This window comes from Staurois parvus, unplaced genomic scaffold (assembly GCF_062004578.1).
Source record: "Staurois parvus isolate SC_StPar_1 unplaced genomic scaffold, SC_StPar_1.0 ptg000525l, whole genome shotgun sequence".
NCBI lineage: Eukaryota > Metazoa > Chordata > Amphibia > Anura > Ranidae > Staurois > Staurois parvus.
The window spans coordinates 783664-802247 of record NW_028318321.1 but is presented as its reverse complement, the minus strand read 5'-3'; the positions used below and the strand labels follow the sequence as shown (position 1 = coordinate 802247).

The following is an 18584-nucleotide window of genomic DNA, read 5'->3' as shown; positions in this document are numbered from 1 at the left end:
AAAGTAGCATCTCAGAGACCAAATACAGTTTGCACAGGAGGGAACTGCTGTAGTCATGTGCTTCCTGGTCATTCTGTTTGGATCTTTTTTAAATCACATCAGACAAAATGCAGCTTATTATGTTGAGAAAAATGTTATGCATCTGCCAATGCATGCAAAGACTTGCTGCTTGCACAGACTCCCTTGTCTTGACAGTATGTGGAGGCTCACGGTCAGGAAATGACAAGAAAGTGTTTTTGGCTTAGCCATATAGAACACTTTGCCTCAAGGGTGTACTGGTTGGTTTATAACCATAAAAAAAAATGAACATAAATATTCGTTACTTACTGAGATGGGGACCAGTCCAATCAGCCCATGCAAGAATTCCACAAACACTCCATATGACATAACATTTCTAACAAATCCAGTGAGAAACATTCCAACTTGAACTTCAGAGAAATCTTTTACACAAGACCCTCTCTCCACAAATGAAATTAATGCATTTTTTCTGGTCAATATCTGCAGAGGATGGTGAAGGACTATGTAACAGCAATTTATGATTCATTGTTACAGGAAATTTGTGGCTGTTGAACTACAAGACAAAGACCAATGCAAAAAAGCATCTGACAAGACTCTAGAGAGCATAAAGTAACAATGTAGACTAGTTTACAAAATAAATCTTACCCATGTTCTGCTCTTCCCAATACTTTACTGCAATTCATACCATTACCCACTTCAATACTGGACATTTTCACCCCCTTCCTGCCTAGGCCAATTTTCATCGTTCAGTGCTGTCACCTTGAATGACAACTGCGTGGGTCAAGCAACACTGTACCCATATGAAATTTTTTGCATTTTCTGAGACAAATAAAACTTTCATTTGGTGGTATTTAATCAACATTGGGTTTTTTATTTTTTGCAATATAAGGGAAAACAAATACTGAAAATTTTGAAAAAAAAAAAATCTTCCTTCATAAATTTAGGCCAAAACATATTCTGCTACATTTCTTTGGTAAAAATAACCCAAAAGTATATTGTTTAGTCTGTGTGAACGTTAGAGTCTATAAACTAGAACAAATTTCAAGGAGTGGAAACTGCATTTATTTTTCAACATACTCCGCTGCTACATTTATATACTTATCCCAGTGTTCAACTAATTTATTACAGGTACTTATATAGTGCCATCAATTTACGCAGCGGTACACGTACACACACAAATTATTTTCTCTTCGTTGATGAGCAGGATGTTTTAACTGATAAATATATTGTGAACGAAAAAATACGGTTGAACAACAGTGAAAAATTTTGTCATTTCGCATACGAACGACAGATTTTCTATGCGGTGGTATGACGGTCGTACGAAAAAAAAATCTTTCAAGCTCTATCACGCATGAGTGGAAACAGAAGATGACTCGGATGTTTATGTCCAAGGAATCTTCGTAACCACGAACAAAAAATCCAAATGTTATGTTGATGCATATTATATTTTTATGTATCATTATTTATGTATATAGATAATGTAATAAACTATATTATACTCATTGCTGTTAATTGTTGTGTATATCACTCGTTCTGGCCGGAAGGGCATGGCTACAAGGTCACACGCACACTGCATCACTTCCACCTGTACGAAAGACGTCAACACTACGTATTGCCCAACAAACGATTTTTTTAGATTGGTTAATGTGGACTACGATTTCGACCAACGAATGACCGCCTCTCAGTTGTCGGATGACCGTTCGGTCGATTTTCTAATCATGTATTCCCACCTTAACCCTCAAGAAGTGTACAATCCAAGGTCCCTAACTCACATGCATACATACTAGGGCCAGTTTACAGAAGAATCAATTAAACTACCAGCATGTCTTTTGGAACGTGGGAGGAAACGCACGCAGAGGGAGAACATGCAAACTCCAGGCAGGTGGTGCTATGGTTGGGATTTGAACCAACGACCCTATACTGCCAGGCGGAAGTGCTAACCATTTAGCCACTGTGCTGCCTGGAAAGCTTCAGCATAGAAAGATCTGTCAGTAAGCCTGAACCATCTCGGGACAGCCTGATTAAGTTCGTTATCATTGTGTTCACCATTCCCACAGAAAGATTAGTCTCTTGTGCAATTTCCAGACAGGTTATGTGTCGATTATCCAGAATCAGACATTCCACGTGCTGAATGTTCACAGGAATGCCCCACCACAGCCAGGATCATCACTGACAGATGTATGGCCATCTTTGAAACGTTTACACCATTCAGATGTCTTATTGTCGCTTAGCATCCCATCACCATACTGTACTTGAAGTATTCTGTAGATATCCCGGGTTTTACGCCTTCATTCACAAGAAACGTCATCACCACACGCTGTTCTATACACACACTAACACTGTTGTCTGCCATCTTGATTAACAGTTTCTGGACTGGGACGCGACATTTGTGCAGCCTAGAAGTAATAGGACACACTTGCTACTTTCTACTGCGTGTAGTACCGCCACACCAGTATCCCTTTTTTATACCTGTAAAATTAAAATTCACGGTTTGACTTGAACACCCCTCGTATATTTGAAAATTGACCAGTCCTGATGTACTGACTGCCTATCTCATTTTATGATGCCATTTCAAAATGCCAGGACAGTACAAATACCGCCTCCCCATCCCCTCCAAATAAACCCTTTTTGGACCGTCCAAGAGGCATGGTGAATCTTTTAAACTTGTAATCTTTTGTCACAATGTTTTGAAAAATTAAGAAATTAAATAAAATTTGTTTTTATTTCACAAAGTTGTCATTTTAACAAATTATTTATCCCACACAGCATAGACATACTTATAATTACACTCAAAAAACATTCTGTCATGTCTTCTGAGTATGGGGATACCACATGTGTGAGACTTTTTTTTTTTTCTTACAGCCTAGAGGGGTCCAAAATCCAAGAACAACGTTTGGGCTTTCAAGGAGTATAAATTATGTATCTAATGTTCTGACTACCTAGATCACATTTTTGGAGGCCTTAAAGAACCAGGACAGTGGAAACAAATTACCCCATTTTGGAAAGCAAAACACTCCAAAAGGTGTTTTCTGAAGGTCATAGTGAGTATTTTGACGTTTTTGGAAAATGCAGGAAAGAAAAATGAAATTTTTTTTTTCAATATAAAAGTTAATTAATAAGATATTTCTAACACACAGCAAAGGTATACTGTGAATTACATCCAAAAACACATTCTGCTACACCTCCCGAGTATGACGATACCACATGTGTGAGACTTTCACAGTCTAGCCACATAGTGGGGCCCAAAAATCCAAGAAGTGCCTTCAGGAGTTCTAGGGGGATAAATTACACACCTAATTTTCTGACTACCTAGCACATTTCTGGAGGCCCTTTAGCACTGGGACAGCAGAAACACCCACAGAATGACTACATTTTGGAAAGCAAACACTCCAAGGTAGGAGGCATAGTGAGTCTTTTGAAGACTTAAATTTTTTGACACAAGTTTTTGGAAAATGCAGAAAGAAAATTAAAATTATTTTTTTTTTTTTTTTTACACAAAGTTTTTAATTTAAAAAGATATATCTTACAAACAGCATGGGCATACTTAAAATTACACCACACCCCCGGTGACCAGGGACACTAACTGGCGTGGCAGTGATCAGGAAAACTGTAATTGTGGCTGTGATCAGGGACATAATGACTGGTGTGGCGGTGATCAGGAACATTATGGTTGGTGTGGTGGTGATCAGGGACACTGAGTGGTGTGGCAGTGATTTGGGACAATGAGTGGTGCGGCGCGATGTCACCATAGTGTAAGTTCCCTTTCACATGGGACGGACTCCGTCTGCTTGCTCACTGAGGGATCTGTCTGCTGTTACCCACTGAGCAGCCGGATGACAGGCCTGTGCGCCTGCTCTCCTCTATGAGCAGTCAGATGTAAATGGACCACCTGTCCGTTTACACCCGACTGCCATCCAATCCAATCCGTCCAGACAGAGGGGAACAGATCCCCATCCTTTTGTTTTAACGAATCGGATTGTATGTAAATGGGCCATAGAAGCGAATAGAGGGTCTGATCAGGTCCGCCTAAAAAAACGGACAGGTGGACCTGATCAGACTACCGATGTGAAAGGGGCATAATCAGGGCAGTGTTACCATAGTAACACTGAACTACTGTAGGGAAGGGATTTTTTTTTGCATGATGGCTGTTTAAACAATTTCTGACAGTTCTTGGCTGCATTGCTGCAGCCATTGAGAACACTGATCAGCTGAGATTGGCTACAGCCATCACATGGTACTGGGAGGCAGTGCCTGGCCCTGTACCATGTGATGTCATGACCAAACACAAGAGCTCACAGTAGGTCTGAATGGCTGCATCAATGGAAGCCATCTTTACTAATGGACATGTGATCGCTGTGATTAGTCACAGCAATCACATGGTACCATTACAGGGCCCTGCCTCTACGTACAGATATCGGTGATCATGCTGATGCATGCCCCCGGAGGCACAGTTCTGAGGGAAGTACAGGTACGTCCACTCAGAACGAGGAGGCTCCCACTCAGCCATTTACGCACTTTGGCTGGGTGGGAGGTGGTTAAAGACTCCCTCAGCCTCCAAGACTGCTTTTTCCTAGATCTACTCCCTTACCTATCTTGATGCACCCTCAATCACCTACAACTCAATATTCTCTCTTCTTCCTCTTTCCGTAAGGTCTCCAGTCCCCCAAAGCTCTGTCCACAGGTCCTTCTATTCTCAATATTCATCTCCTCCCTGGGTCAGCTGATAACCCCCCAGAATTTCCAAAACCATCTCTTTGCGGATGACACCCATATACTCCCCTGCTCACTCCTTTATACTCAAGAATCACTAACTGGCATATCCTATTGTAAGTCACACCACTTCCTCAAACTCAATATTTACAAAATGTAGTTCATAATAATAATCACCCCCTTCCCCCTTCGTGTCCCCTCCCCCAGTGGGATCAACAGAACTGCAATCAATCATCCCCACCAGGCCAGGCTACCAGGTGTAATCCTGGACTCTAACCTCTTTTGGCCCCACATACAATCACTGTTCAAATCCTGCCGCCTTTGCTTCTGTAACATAAAATTTGCCCCATATTAACAAATGACATTGCAAAGATTCTAAATCACTTCTTTGTTATCTCTCACCTCTACTACTGCAACTCCCTCATTATTGACCTACCTCGACAAAGGCTACCACCCCCCCCCCCCCCATGTCCACCATGAAAGATGCTGCCAAACGTATTCAGCATAACAGCTCAGTGGCCAAACCCCTCCCCTGGTGTCTGCTCACCCAACACATAAAATTCAAAATTGTACACACACATACTACACAACATACAAGACCATCTATAACTCTGCCCCGAGATACATCAGGTATTCAATCCTCTGAAGACCTTCATGCTCTCTAGCCTCGTCACCTGTTCCCTTGCTTGTGTTCAGGACATCTATAGAGACTCCTTCCTCAGGAATTCACTACCCCAATCTGTCTGGCTATCTCCTACTGTGTCTGCCTTCAGGTGATTCTTGGAAACCTCTTTAGAGAAGTATCTCTCGCCTCTAACAATTGGAATTTTACTTTCACCATCCTCTCATCATTGTGTCTCTTTTCGGGAGACTTCACCTCATATTCTGTGCTTCTGACAGGATCCTCCTTCAATGGGAAAGGAAAGCAACATAAGTAGGTTTACTGAGTACACTTGAGAAAGAATAGAACCCCGAGTCAGATATTTATTGTGCATGCATCCCCCTATCCTAGTAACACCTATAACTTCTAATTCTTATCCTGGCATCATAGGGTCGCAAAATAAAGGTAAAGCTCTCCAATGGGGTCACATACAGAGAATTTAATGCTTCACTGCTTTATCCAAAAATACATAATTAACTGGCTAAAGTTGGGCTTTATGGGATTACAGCCAAGACAGCTTTATGATGTTATCAAATATTTATTGCTGAACACTGCAAAGCAGGTAAACCAAACCATCACTAGGGGAAAATCTACCTTGCCATCACCCCTATACCCGCAAAAAAAAAAAAAAAGTTTCAATAAAAAGGATACAGTTTGCCCTTTGGTGGTGTTCAGACACATCACTTGAGACAGCTCATCACCCTCTTTTAAACAGTGGAAGAGGAGCTCACAGTTTGTCACATGATCAGACAAATGAACTTTGGGAAGTACTGCAGGGCTCTCCTCAGGAAGAATGAATACATTTAGCTCTGTATCAGTCTTGCTTGCAATTCTTACATCCACTATCTAGTAGAAAAAAGAAAAATATTGCATAACATTTTCCAACACACATGTAAAAGCAATTAGGTCTACACAGGTCACCTGCTGAAATCACTGAGACAGAGAAGTTAAACATGCAGAAAACAGGTCTTCCATAAACGTGCAGTGCTAATCAGACAAAAAACTCATTTAAAGTACATCTATGGTTAAAAAAAAATCAAGGTGATGCTAAAGGCAATTTTTTAAAAATTAAAAAAACATGTTATACTTGTCTGCTCTGTGGTTTTACACAGAGCGGCCCTCAACCTCTTCTTCTGGGATCCCCACTCGCAATCTTGGTCACTCCTCTTCTCTATGCGAACACAGTGCGTGCTCGCTCCTGAGCCGTGTGTGTCTGTCTGTCTTTGGAGCCACACTCCATAGACACAGGCAGCGCGGCTTGGCCAACCAACCCCCGCTTCCTCCTCACAGTATTTAACTGGCAGCTGCTTCCCAAGTCCCTATATGAAGAGCAAGTGGAGAGAGAAGAGATGCAGCTGTGCACAGCACTGGATCAATTGAGGTAAGTATTTAGGGAGGTTGGGGAGGACAGAATGCTGTAAAACTATTTTTACCTTAATGCAGGGAATGCATTAAAATGAATCTAAAGCTTTTTTTTTTTTAAATAACAAACATGTTATACTTACTTGCTCTGTGCAATGGTCTTGCACAGAGCAGCCCCTATTCTCTTATCAGGTCCCCCACTGACACTCCTGGCCCCTCCCCTCCGCCTAGTGTCCACCATAGCAAGCCGCTTGCTATGGGGCACTCGGGCTCTCGCTCCCAAATCGCCTCTGTGTCATATGGGCCCCGTCCAGCTCCCTCTTCACTGGCTGTGATTGACAGCAGTAGGAGCCAATGAGAAAAGAAAGATCAGAGACTCAGATTTGGATTAGGCTCAGGTGAGTATAAGGGGGTGCTGGGGAATGCTGCACTCAGGTTTTTTACCATGATGCATAGAATGTATGAAGGTATAAAAAAAACTTCTGCCTATACAACCACTTTAAGGTAAAAAAAACGCTTTAAAATCATGTATGTATTAGGAAACTGAATTTGCATGTGTTGCAGACAGTCATTACAAAAACCAATTTGAAAACCATACTTAAAGTGATTCTAAAGGCTTACATTAAAGAAAAAAAAAAAAACTAACAACAACAAAACATGTCTATACTTACCCACTGGGTGAACAAAGCAGCCTGGATCCAGGATAGAAAGTATAAAACGCCTTGAAAAAGTATTCGTACCTCTTGAAATTTTCCACATTTTGTCATGTTACAACCAAAAATGTAAACTTACTTCATTGGGATTTTATGTGTTAGAGCAACACAAAGTGGCACATAATTGTGAAGTGGAAGGAAATTGATAAATGGTTTTCAAAATTGTTTACAAATCAATATCTGAAAAGTGTGGCTTGCCATTTGTAGTCAGCCCCCCTGGGTCAATACTTTGTAGAACCACCTTTCGCTGCAATTACAGCTGCAAGTAATTTTGAGTATGTCTCTACCAGCTTTGCACATCTAGAGAGTGACATTTTTGCCCATTCTTTTTAGCAAGTTTTAAGCCTTGCCACAGATTCTCAATTGGATCTAGGTCTGGACTTTGACTGGGCCTTTCTAACACATGGATATGCTTTGATCTAATACATTCCATTGTAGCTCTGGCTGTATGTTTAGGGTTGTTGTCCTGCTGGAAGGTGAACCTCCGCCCCAGTCTCAAGTCTTTTGCAGACTCCAACAGGTTTTCTTCTATGATTGCCCTGTATTTGGCTCCATCCATCTTCCCATCAACTCTGACCAGCTTCCCTGTTCCTGCTAAAGAAAAGCATCTCCACAACATGATGCTGCCACCATCATGTTTCACGGTGGGGATGGTGTGTTCAGGGTGACGTGCAGTGTGAGTTTTTCGCCACACATAGCATTTTGCTTTTAGGCCAAAAAGATCAATTTTGGTCTCATCTGACCAGAGCACCTTCTTCCACATGTTCGGAGAGTCACCCACATGGCTTTTCACAAACTGAAAATGGGACTTATGGCTTCCTTTCAACAATGGCTTTTTTCTTGCCACTCTTCCATAAAGACCAGATTTGTGGAGTGTGTGACTAATAGTTGTCCTGTGGACAGATTCTCATACCTGAGCTGTGGATCTCTGCAGCTCCTTCAGAGTTACCATGGGCCTCTTAGCTGCTTCTCTGATTAAAGCTCTCCTTGCTCGGCCTGTTAGTTTAGATGGATGGACATGCCTTGGTAGGTTTGCAGTTGTGCCATACTCTTTCCATTTTCAGATGATGGATTGAACAGTGCTCTGTGAGATGCTCAAAGCTTGGAATATTTTTATATATTTTTTTTTTAATAACCTAACCCTGCTTTAAAGTTCTCCATAACTTTATCGCTGACCTGTCTGGTGTGTTCCTTGGCCTTCATCATGCGGTTTGTTCACTAATGTTTTCTAACAAACCTTTGAGAACTTAACAGAACAGATGTATTTATACTGAGATTAAATTACACACAGGTGGACTCTATTTACAAATTAGGTGACTTCTGAAAGTAATTGGTTCCACTAGATTTTAGTTATGGGTATTAGAGTAAAAGGGAGCTGAATACAAATGCTCGCTACTCTTTTCAAATATTTATTTGTAAAAAAAATTAAAAACCATTTATAATTTTCCTTCCACTTTACAATTATGTGCCACTTTTTGTTGATCTATCACATAAAATCCCAATAAAAATCAAGGCACTGTACAGTGGTGTCACCCACATCACACTGCTTGTATCTGTTACTACATATAATGTCCAATTGCATCTAGACATTGAGCAGTGATATTATCCTTAACCCTGGCCTTTAGGACAGCCAACCTATGCCAATATAAGGAAAATTCAGCCTCAGAGTTAAAAAAAAAAAAAAAAAGCAGGAAACAGGAAAAGCCCCCTGCTGTGACATCAATGATGCACTGCACACTGGCAAGTGTAATTTTCAGTGTACATGCATTCATTAAAATACGCCAAAATGTCATTTTTATATTTGCTACTGAGTAGATTTCAAAACTGTAAGGTAAAAACAACTTACTGTATGTTTCCTTTAACTAAGCAACAGCAACCATTTTTTTCAGCAATAATATCAAATAAGAGCTGAAAACAGCCACCTGGCTAAAGACAATTTATGGAATATACAGGTTCTAGCTTTGTGAAGTAAGCCTAGGGACTATTTTAATATCAACCATATCCCATTGCTGCTCAGCAAAAAAGATCTACATTATAAGCTACCCTACAACCTAACTTTGTCTAGAAAAGTGTTCTCAGATCCTTAAACAGTATGTAAACCCAACATATCATATTACTGATATGTGCCTGTTGTACCATGTACTGGTGTAAAAAGTATCCTGTTCCCTTTGCATTGCTTCTTTTGTGCGAAAACCCTAGTGTTTCTGCCAGTCCCTCTGCTTTTCTATTAAAAAAACAAAACAAAAAACAAAACAAAAAAACACAACTAGACACGAGAGCAAAACGTTATCAGTTCTCTAGCTATTCTGGGAACTCCACCTGCTCTCCTCCAGTGATCACAGTTCTGCTCATATGCCCCCAGCCATTTACTGTGAAGTTCAGTATGCTGCGGTATCCCCTCCCCCAGCTCTCTTATCAGATGCATAAGGAGCTTAGATGTGATCACTTCTAAAGCAAGGTGAAAAAAAAAAAAATTAAGGTATTTATGTTTTTTATATGTATACACAATGTTTTGCCTTTCGTTTCCATTTTAAACTGAATGGGTTGTTTTACAAGGTGAGGGTTTACATATACTTTCATTATCACGGGTCATGAAAAGGATAGTCATGAGTGAAGAAGCTGCAGAATGTAGGCAACAAAACTCATTAGCAACTTATCTAGCATACCTTTCCAGGTTCCTGCAAGTGTGAATGTGTTCTCCTTCCACTATTCTGTTCCTGTTCTCCATTGCCGGTTTCTTCAATAATCTTGAAGGACAGCAGCAATGTCTTATTTTCAGGGTTACACTCCAGCACCCTTACCTTGATCACCTACATGAATGATAACAGATATTTAAAAACTTGACCATTTCGTTACACCCTACTCACATTGCACTGTGAAAAAGTTAAGCAAATAAAAAAATGACAATATAAAAGGCTGACATTTGTGCATCTCTGATAGGGGTTTAATAAGCTTAATATCTCAACAGTGTTGGATGACAACACATGAGTGTGAGTTCCATCAATAATATCAGCATCTGTCTCAAAAACCTACTGCCAAATATGTCTGTAGTCTGCATTTGTTATAGCAGAAATCAAAATCATTTATCACATTACCTTTAACATATTAAAAAAAATGCTATTTCAACAAATCTGATACCTCTTTACTAGGGGATATGATAATGAAGATGAAGATGCTGCAAACATACCATCATTAACAGTGGATATGGATTCTATGGTGACAAAAATCCATAATGTTATCTTACCTGTCCCTTATAAAAGGCCTCTTGAATTATTGGGATATAATGCGAGCTTAACTCTCGAGCTGGTGCAAGTCCATGGACTTCATTATAGAATTTAACAATGCATCCAAAATCTTTCACCGCCCAGATAAAGCCATGAGTGATCATGCCGGGTTTTGCATCATGGAAACTGGCAATTATTGGCAATTTTGAATTGATCATGGTTTTCTTTCGGGTAAGAATCAGCTTTTTGGCTGATGGATTCACATTTAGAACCTAAAATTGTAATTAAAAAAATAAAATAAAATGTTTAAAGAAACATGTATGTAGTACATTTTGGCAGTGTCAATTCCATTACGTAGAAAAGTGGTTGTCAACTTATTAGGTATAGAAGACCTTATCTGCGGCCCCTGACATTGCCAACAGGCCAAACATGTGTAAAGGTGTAGTAATAGACTAGAGACATGCTGTGGACGATTGTCAGAGATTACAAACACATTGCAAGAGACTACCAAAGATCACTACCATCATAGCCCATTTACAAAATAAACACTGCCAAATAACGGAATTCAACGGCAACAGGGCAAGTAGGGCTACAGGTTGGGCACCAGGGATGTCTAACAATACACAAATTGCCTGAAAGCCAATGATCTACTGCAGGATGCAAGTGACAAAAAAAGTGCAGGATTTTAAAATAACAAACAAACATAGCCTATGTGGATGCTGCTTCAATCCAATGCTGCATTTGTACCTGGCCACCTCTAAGGCTCCATGTACATGAGCCTACCCTGACTGCCGGCAGCGGGAAAACACGGTAACCGCGGTTTTTGCGTTTTCTCGCAGCGATTCTTCAGTGTTCAGGAGAGGGACGTTTAGTCTCACCTAAACACGGAAGCTCCTAAACTCTGCTAAAAGTCTATGTGTACATGGACACATAGGCTTTTATGGAATTAAGTTTAGGATCTTTGGAAAAAAAAAATGCCAAAAGCTCCTAAACTAGAGTTTACATGAAGCCTAAAACCAAGAACTGAGCAATCACATAACCACTGATCGTTCAGTTCTCAATCTTCACTGAGCAGAGAGCAATGACGGTCAGCCACCGGGTCTCTGTTCTGTCAACCTTCTTAACCTCCCTGGCGGTATTCCCGAGTGTAGCTCGGGGTAAAGTTTCAGTACCAAAAGCGGTAACCCCGAGCTACACTCAGGATTACCATGCGGTGTTGCTCAGTGATTCCCTGCCGCGCTTACCTTGTCCTTCGCTCCTGCGATGTGTCCCCGGCCATCTCCTTCAGCCGATGCCGGCATCCGGCTTCCGTGTCCGGTCCCTGCGAGCATCGGGACGTACGGGGGCCGGAACCGGCGGCAAATTTAAAATTTTTTTTAGAAATTGTCATTTTCTTATAAATGAATTTGACATAGTAAAACATTACTGTATCAAACCATTTCACATACATTTTGTCCCTAGTGCTTTGTCCTGTGCCCTGCCTTTTGACTGTTCTTTCTGCCTGGAAACTTAAAAAAGTCCATGGCGTCCAAAAAGCGTCCCTTTTGGTCAAAAGCGGTTTTAGACCGGCTAGAGAACAGCGATAGTAAATCAGAACCACTTGCAGAATTGAGTGATAATGATTCGTGGGGAAATTCGTCATCAGACACTGAAAACGATTTTGCGACTTTGTTCAGCGATGTGTGAACTTGGCGCTATATTTCAAATTTCAGTGTTTTTGGTTTGATTATATTATTGAATTAAAATATTATTTATTAAATTATCATACTGCTAGGGAGGTTAAGGGTGCATTGCTATAGCTGTAGGTTCTGGGACCCACTGTAAGTTTGACTACTGAGGTCTTAGTCCTTATGCAAGGGACACTCGCATTTGCCACAATGATCAAAGCAACAGCTTGTTACATTTATAACTGATATACAGTGTAACAGGTTCTTTACAATGCAATTAGCTGCAAGTATTACGAGAATCTAATCCCAGTGTAATCCTTTTGCTACACAGCAACAGTAGCAATCACTCCCAAAAATGTATTTTTTTGCTATTTAACACCAAATTAACCCTGACTAGTCCCAATAACCACATTCTGTCTTGCCTCTCGGGACTTACGTGTTTTCTTTCCCTGTGTGGTTTTAAAAACAGCACCCAGGGCTTTAATTTTTCCATAAATAGTAATGAAAAGAGAAATTTCCTTACTCTGCATTTAATTTTTTTCCCAGGAGTGTATCTCTTCTCAGGATGGTTCAAGGTGACATCTGCCATGTGGAGATTTGGTATGAGACCACTGATGCGTTTGGTGATATTCACGGTTATTCCTTCAGTTTCAATCTTGTTAACAGTTCCCTGTACAATAATAAATGCATTGTTCATCAAGCTGTATGCAAGTATATACTAAGGCATTTTGTGTGGACTGATTAACCAGCACTACAGTACAGATAGAGGGTTTCTTCAGTAGCTGCTACCTCAGGGAAGCAGACTGAGTAAAAGCAACAAGATTTATCAATAATAAAATACACAGCGGTAACAAAATAGGCTTATGCAATAATTTGATTTTTCAAGTCTTAAAGTGGATCTATGGTGAAAAAAAGTAGAATGGTATCGTTTTCCACATTGTATATCAATTATTTCAAACCTACTTCTATTAATCTGAACAAATTTTAAAGTTTGTAATCTTACTTTTTGAAGAATTCCACACATTTCCTTCCTTGAATTATGTGACACATATTCACTATGCCCTGTGAGTAAGCACTGCAGTGTCGCACGCTTTACAGAGCCTGCCTTCTGAACTACTAGTGCTGAGAAGAAGAGTTTCAGAAGGCAGTACAGGAATCACTGGTTGTAGGCAGTAAGGTACCATGGGATATGTAGCCCTTAGAAATCAAAAGTAAACCAAAAAATGAACAGAGACGTAGCTGCCAAGCATGCAGGCAATCCAGGAAGTTTTGATGGCCAGCACAGGCAGCACTCAACACGAAAGGAGATTTTTCAAGTATGCTTATAATGGATTGTAAAAAATAACCTTATTTGTATTGCTATTACGATTATGTTATTTAAAAAAAAAAAAGAAAAAAAAAAAGTGTATATTGTGACTAGATCATTTTACCTATACAGGACAAAAGGTCTCTCAACGTTTGAGACTATTAAATAAGAGGGGCTGGAAAAAAGACCTGGTCTGTCAAATACAGTCTTAAAGATGACTGGAAGCTATTCCCAAAAAAAAACAAGAAGAGAGCAAAAGGTCTAGTTACCAGTATTACCTAGAGGCTAGCTGAAGCTCATCTTTCCCCTTCATAGATTTCTCTGCACTGTGTGTATGGAGAACTGGTTAGGGGACAGATGCAGCATCAGACTGATGCTGCATCCACCTAGGTAAGTATAACTGGGGGAAAAAGAAGAAACCCCCACTTCTCAACTGATTCAGGCTACTGAAATTTCTTTAATACAAGATTAAGTTTGATTTAGGTTTTTTAGCTACCCACAAAGGAAATTTACTTAGTGAGTACATACATATAAAACCCAAATTTGCCCTGTGTCCACAAACCCAATGATCCCCAATGCAGAAATAAAACAACCCCCTAGCGCTTAGAACATACAGTTTCCAAACAAAAATACATTTTAACATCATGTTGTCATTTTCTAGATGGCACTGGTAATTCCCATCACAATTTTTTTTTTTGATGTGCAGGGTTCCTCTTCAGAGTTAATACTATTAAGGAGAACAATATGAAGCAATCAACTATTTGAATTTGTTTCCTTGGTAGTGTAGAAGATCTATCGTTAAAATAAAATAAATACACTATAGGGTTCAAAGTAAGGGACCATAAGTACTTTCTTCACCTCTAGAAGTAGTCCAGCATGTATATCCTCATGCTTCCAAAAAGGTTCTTCAATGACTGTCCTAAAAATAAAAGAAAATGAAGAAAGTAAAGATAAGAAGTAGAGTTCTACTCCAGAAAACAGTCCTTCTGGAATCAATGAACGACTAACTGCTGGATAACAGTTGTGTATTAAATCACTTGGAGACTTATTGAGCAAGGGCACTGCACCCTTAATCAGAGGCACTTCAGTTTACCAGAGTCATCACAAGGGAACCTTTCTACTCTACTTGTATTTTATTACTCTGCACACACGGACAATCTGGCAGGCAGATTTAACTTGGGGATTACTTAAGAAATGCATGCATCATACGGATGATTCAGCACAATCACCTGTAGCTGAAGAGGAACCACCCTAAGGAAAATAGAATGCTATGGAGGTCCAGTGGCTTCAATAGTTCAAGTTCCTAAAGCTGCAGATCAATTTAACAGCCAGGGATCTAGCATTATCCGAAGAGTCACCAATGGCAGCCTCTGTATTTCTTATGACATAAATTGAAAAATGTGAACCAACTTACTCCTTGAAAGAAAGTAGAATTGTTTCATCCATGGGGCTAAACCCCACCACTCGTCCAGTGTGGACAGTCTCTTCTTTAAAGCTATTCAGATCACTTGACTTGTTGGAAAGTAGATGGTATTTCTGCAAAAAAAAAAAAAAAAAAAAAAAAACACACACACCTGTTTACTTGATAAAGTACATTCTTTGCCCTAAAGCCCAACTCCAGCCAAAGCAATTTATATTGTTTTGGATGGTGCAGGGAATATCTCTCAGATATTTGTTGCCCTTTATGCCCCAACTAGGGAGAACTCCCCTCACTTTTGGAAAGAACAGGAAATAATATGGAATATCATCAATGAGATTACAAAGAATGAGGAAGAACTAGAAATTCTGACAGGGTTGTAAGTGCTGGAAAAAAAAGGGAAAAGAGGGTGCACCAGCCTCGTGTATTACCTAGGATGATAGCTTTATTAAATCCAAAGTTAAAATATACTCACAAACACTGTGGGTGACAAAAACGTATCAAATACAAAGCAACCAATACACAGGATCAGCTCCCAAACTCATGAGGACCCACTTGTGGCGGACGCATCTTGAGGAGCAGTCTCCTCTTTCTCAGAGCTACTGTTCCTCAAAACACGTCAGCCACAAGAGGGTCCTCACAAGTTTGTGAGCTGATCATGTGTATTGGTTGCTTTGTATTTGATATGTCTGTTACCACAGTGTTTGTGAGTACATTTTAACTTTGGATTTAACCACTTCAATACCGGGGACTTTTACCCCCTTCCTGCCCAGGCCATTTTTCAGGTTTCAGCGCTCTCACACTTTGAATGACAATTGCACGGTCATGCAACACTGTACCCAAACTAAAAAGTTATAATTTTCTTCACACAACTAGAGCTTTCCTTTGTGGTATTTAATCACTACTGGGGTTTTTATTTTTTGCTAAATTAACAAAAAAAGACCGAAAATGTTTAAAAAAACCAAACCCATTTTAGTTTTTGTTTCAGTTATAAAAGTTTGCAAATAAATAATTGTTCTTCATAAATTTAGGCCAAGATGTATTCTGGCACATTTATTTGGTTTAAATAACCCAAATAAGTATTTATTATTTAGTTTGTAGGAAAGTTATAGAGTTCACAAACTATGAGATATATCTGAAAATTGATCAATCCTGAAGTACTGACAGCCAATCTAATTTCTTGAGGCCCAAAATTGTCAGAACAGTACAGATATCTCCCAAATGACCCCTTTTTGCAAAGTAGACAGTCCGACGTATTTCATAAGAGGCATGGCAAACTTTTTGAAGTTGTAATTTTTTTTTCATAATTTTTCTGAAAATGAACTAATTAAAAAAATTATTTTCACAGTTTTTTTTTTTCTTACATACCGTCACCAGTACAGTATAGCGTCAGCATATAACTGGTGTGGCGGTGATCAGGGATACTGACTGGTGACAGTACGAAAAAAAAAGATTTTTTTTAAATTTTATTAAATTTGTTCTCTTTTTTAAAAGATTAATTTTTTCATATTGCATATTTCATATTACCAAAGTAGTATAATGTTACCATAGTAACATTGTACTACTTTGGGGAAGTGATCTGTTTTTTTTTTAAACACAATTTGATTGCTTATAGCAAAGAATTTCTTTGCCATAAGCAAGCATTTAACTGAATGAAAATTGATTCATTCAGGTTTTTTGTTGCAATTAGCTGTGATTGGCCACGGCTAATCACATGACACAGATGGGCTGTGATTGGCCCAGCCTGTGCATGTGATCGCTGTGACCATTCACAGCTAGACACAGTTGTATACAATGGATGGAATGAAAGGAAGCCATCCAATGTATACAACTATCATGTGACCTGCTGTGATTGTCCACAGCAGGTCACATGGTACTGGCAACGGGGCCGGTACACAGATCTGTCATCAGCCGTGTCCGAGGTACAAAGCCGGTGACAGATCTTACCACAGAGCGGCCCTGCGGGCACACGCAAAGAGCGATCCGGAAAGGACATCATATGACGCCCTGCCGGAGAGACGAATTGTTCGCCTGGCCGTCATTTCACCATAGACCAGGCGGCAAGTGGTTAATAAAGCCATCATCAGGGATAATGCACAAGGCTGGTGTGTCCTCTTTTCCCTTGTTCTTACAGCTATTGTCTGCGGGTTCCTCCCCCAACTCGTAGAGGGCAGAAAGGCCTGTGTTGGTACTGGACACATGAAGGACCTGATACAGTTCCATCCTAGTATACTAACTCTTGAGCGCAGGAGATTACATATATTTTTGCTTTTACAAGATTTTAAGTGCTGTCTGTGCTTTCCTGTCCCAAGTACAACTGACCAACCCTCCCCTTCCCCAACCCATTTTACGTTGCAGGACTGCATCACAACTGCAAGCCAAGCGTTTGGCTCATGGTTGTGGTGCACCCTCACTGAAAAATGCTGTGCCGTAAGGCAAAGGAACATTAGTCAACAGACTGCAGGTGGAAACTGATTAAAGCACATTTAAAAAGCCCATCATATGCTAACCTGAACTTCCAGAGAGTCTCTTTATCAGGTGTAATATTTTTTTCTGATATATGATACTACACAAGGATTATTTATGCAAGAGAATTAAACTTCCCTTTATTGCAAAATAAAAACAAAATGGTTTCCACTGTTTTCTTTCCATAAAACTCACAAGTGCAAAAGCTGTTGTTTCCCCATCCAGCTCAAATATTGCTCCAGCATTTTTATACAGTGCCTTCACCGTACACTTCTCATGAATTGTGCCAATCCAGTTACTGGACAGTTGTTTCATCAGCTTCCCAGGTTGCAGGAAGGTCTTGCGTAATGTCAGTCGTATGGTCTTGGAAGATTTATCAATCCACAGGATGCAAGCTTTAACCTAGATAAGATGAATAGATAAATTATAGTTTAATGGTTACCTGGTTCCTGCCTATTACAAAGTGTGCCATGCATGTTGAGATGAAGGTACAGGTTTAAGTCAGGTTTCCTTTTTCCACATATGATCCACATGTATGCTGCATCAGAATAGGCTAATGCACTGCCACAACTTGTTTCAGAAAGAGAAAGGGCTGGGGGTATACAGAATAACTGTTCAAACAGTCTGCACAAATGGGTAACTCAGCTGCTTGCAAAGAGCCAATATATGTTAATTTCCATTAAACAGTATGAAGATGCGGCGCCAAGGTAAAAAAATAAAAAAAGTCTAATCAAAAAAACATGTGCTAGTGATCATACTACTAGTAAATACAATAAATATGATTAATCAAATGCTCCAAGTAAAGCCCATAGGTAAATGAGAAATATGAATGAATCAATAAAACCACCAAACGATATAGAGTTCATATCAAAACACACACACACTATATATAAATAAAAAAAAGGTTAATGAAATTAATAAAGTGCAACGTGTCTTCCACAAAGTTGAAAAGTGAATGTGCAAGGTAACATCCACAAACAATGGGTCTGCATATCACTGAAATGAAGCACCCTAAGTGTATGCTTACCAGATAGTACTTT

At 39.8% G+C, this 18584-nt stretch overlaps 1 protein-coding gene across 2 annotated transcripts in view; it reads right to left on the bottom strand.

Moving 5' to 3' along the window:
• PDCD11 (programmed cell death 11) overlaps positions 1–18584 on the bottom strand; it is an 88331-nt gene that overhangs the window by 41859 nt on the left and 27888 nt on the right. For both annotated transcript variants that reach the window (XM_089690249.1, XM_089690250.1), the window contains exons 9-16: positions 17740–17946; positions 15076–15197; positions 14520–14580; positions 12879–13025; positions 10709–10960; positions 10131–10274; positions 6041–6235; positions 328–498 (exon numbers count right to left, since the gene is read on the bottom strand). In XM_089690249.1, coding sequence (XP_089546375.1) covers positions 328–498; positions 6041–6235; positions 10131–10274; positions 10709–10960; positions 12879–13025; positions 14520–14580; positions 15076–15197; positions 17740–17946 — 1299 coding nt within the window. The remainder of the gene's footprint in view (positions 1–327; positions 499–6040; positions 6236–10130; positions 10275–10708; positions 10961–12878; positions 13026–14519; positions 14581–15075; positions 15198–17739; positions 17947–18584) is intronic.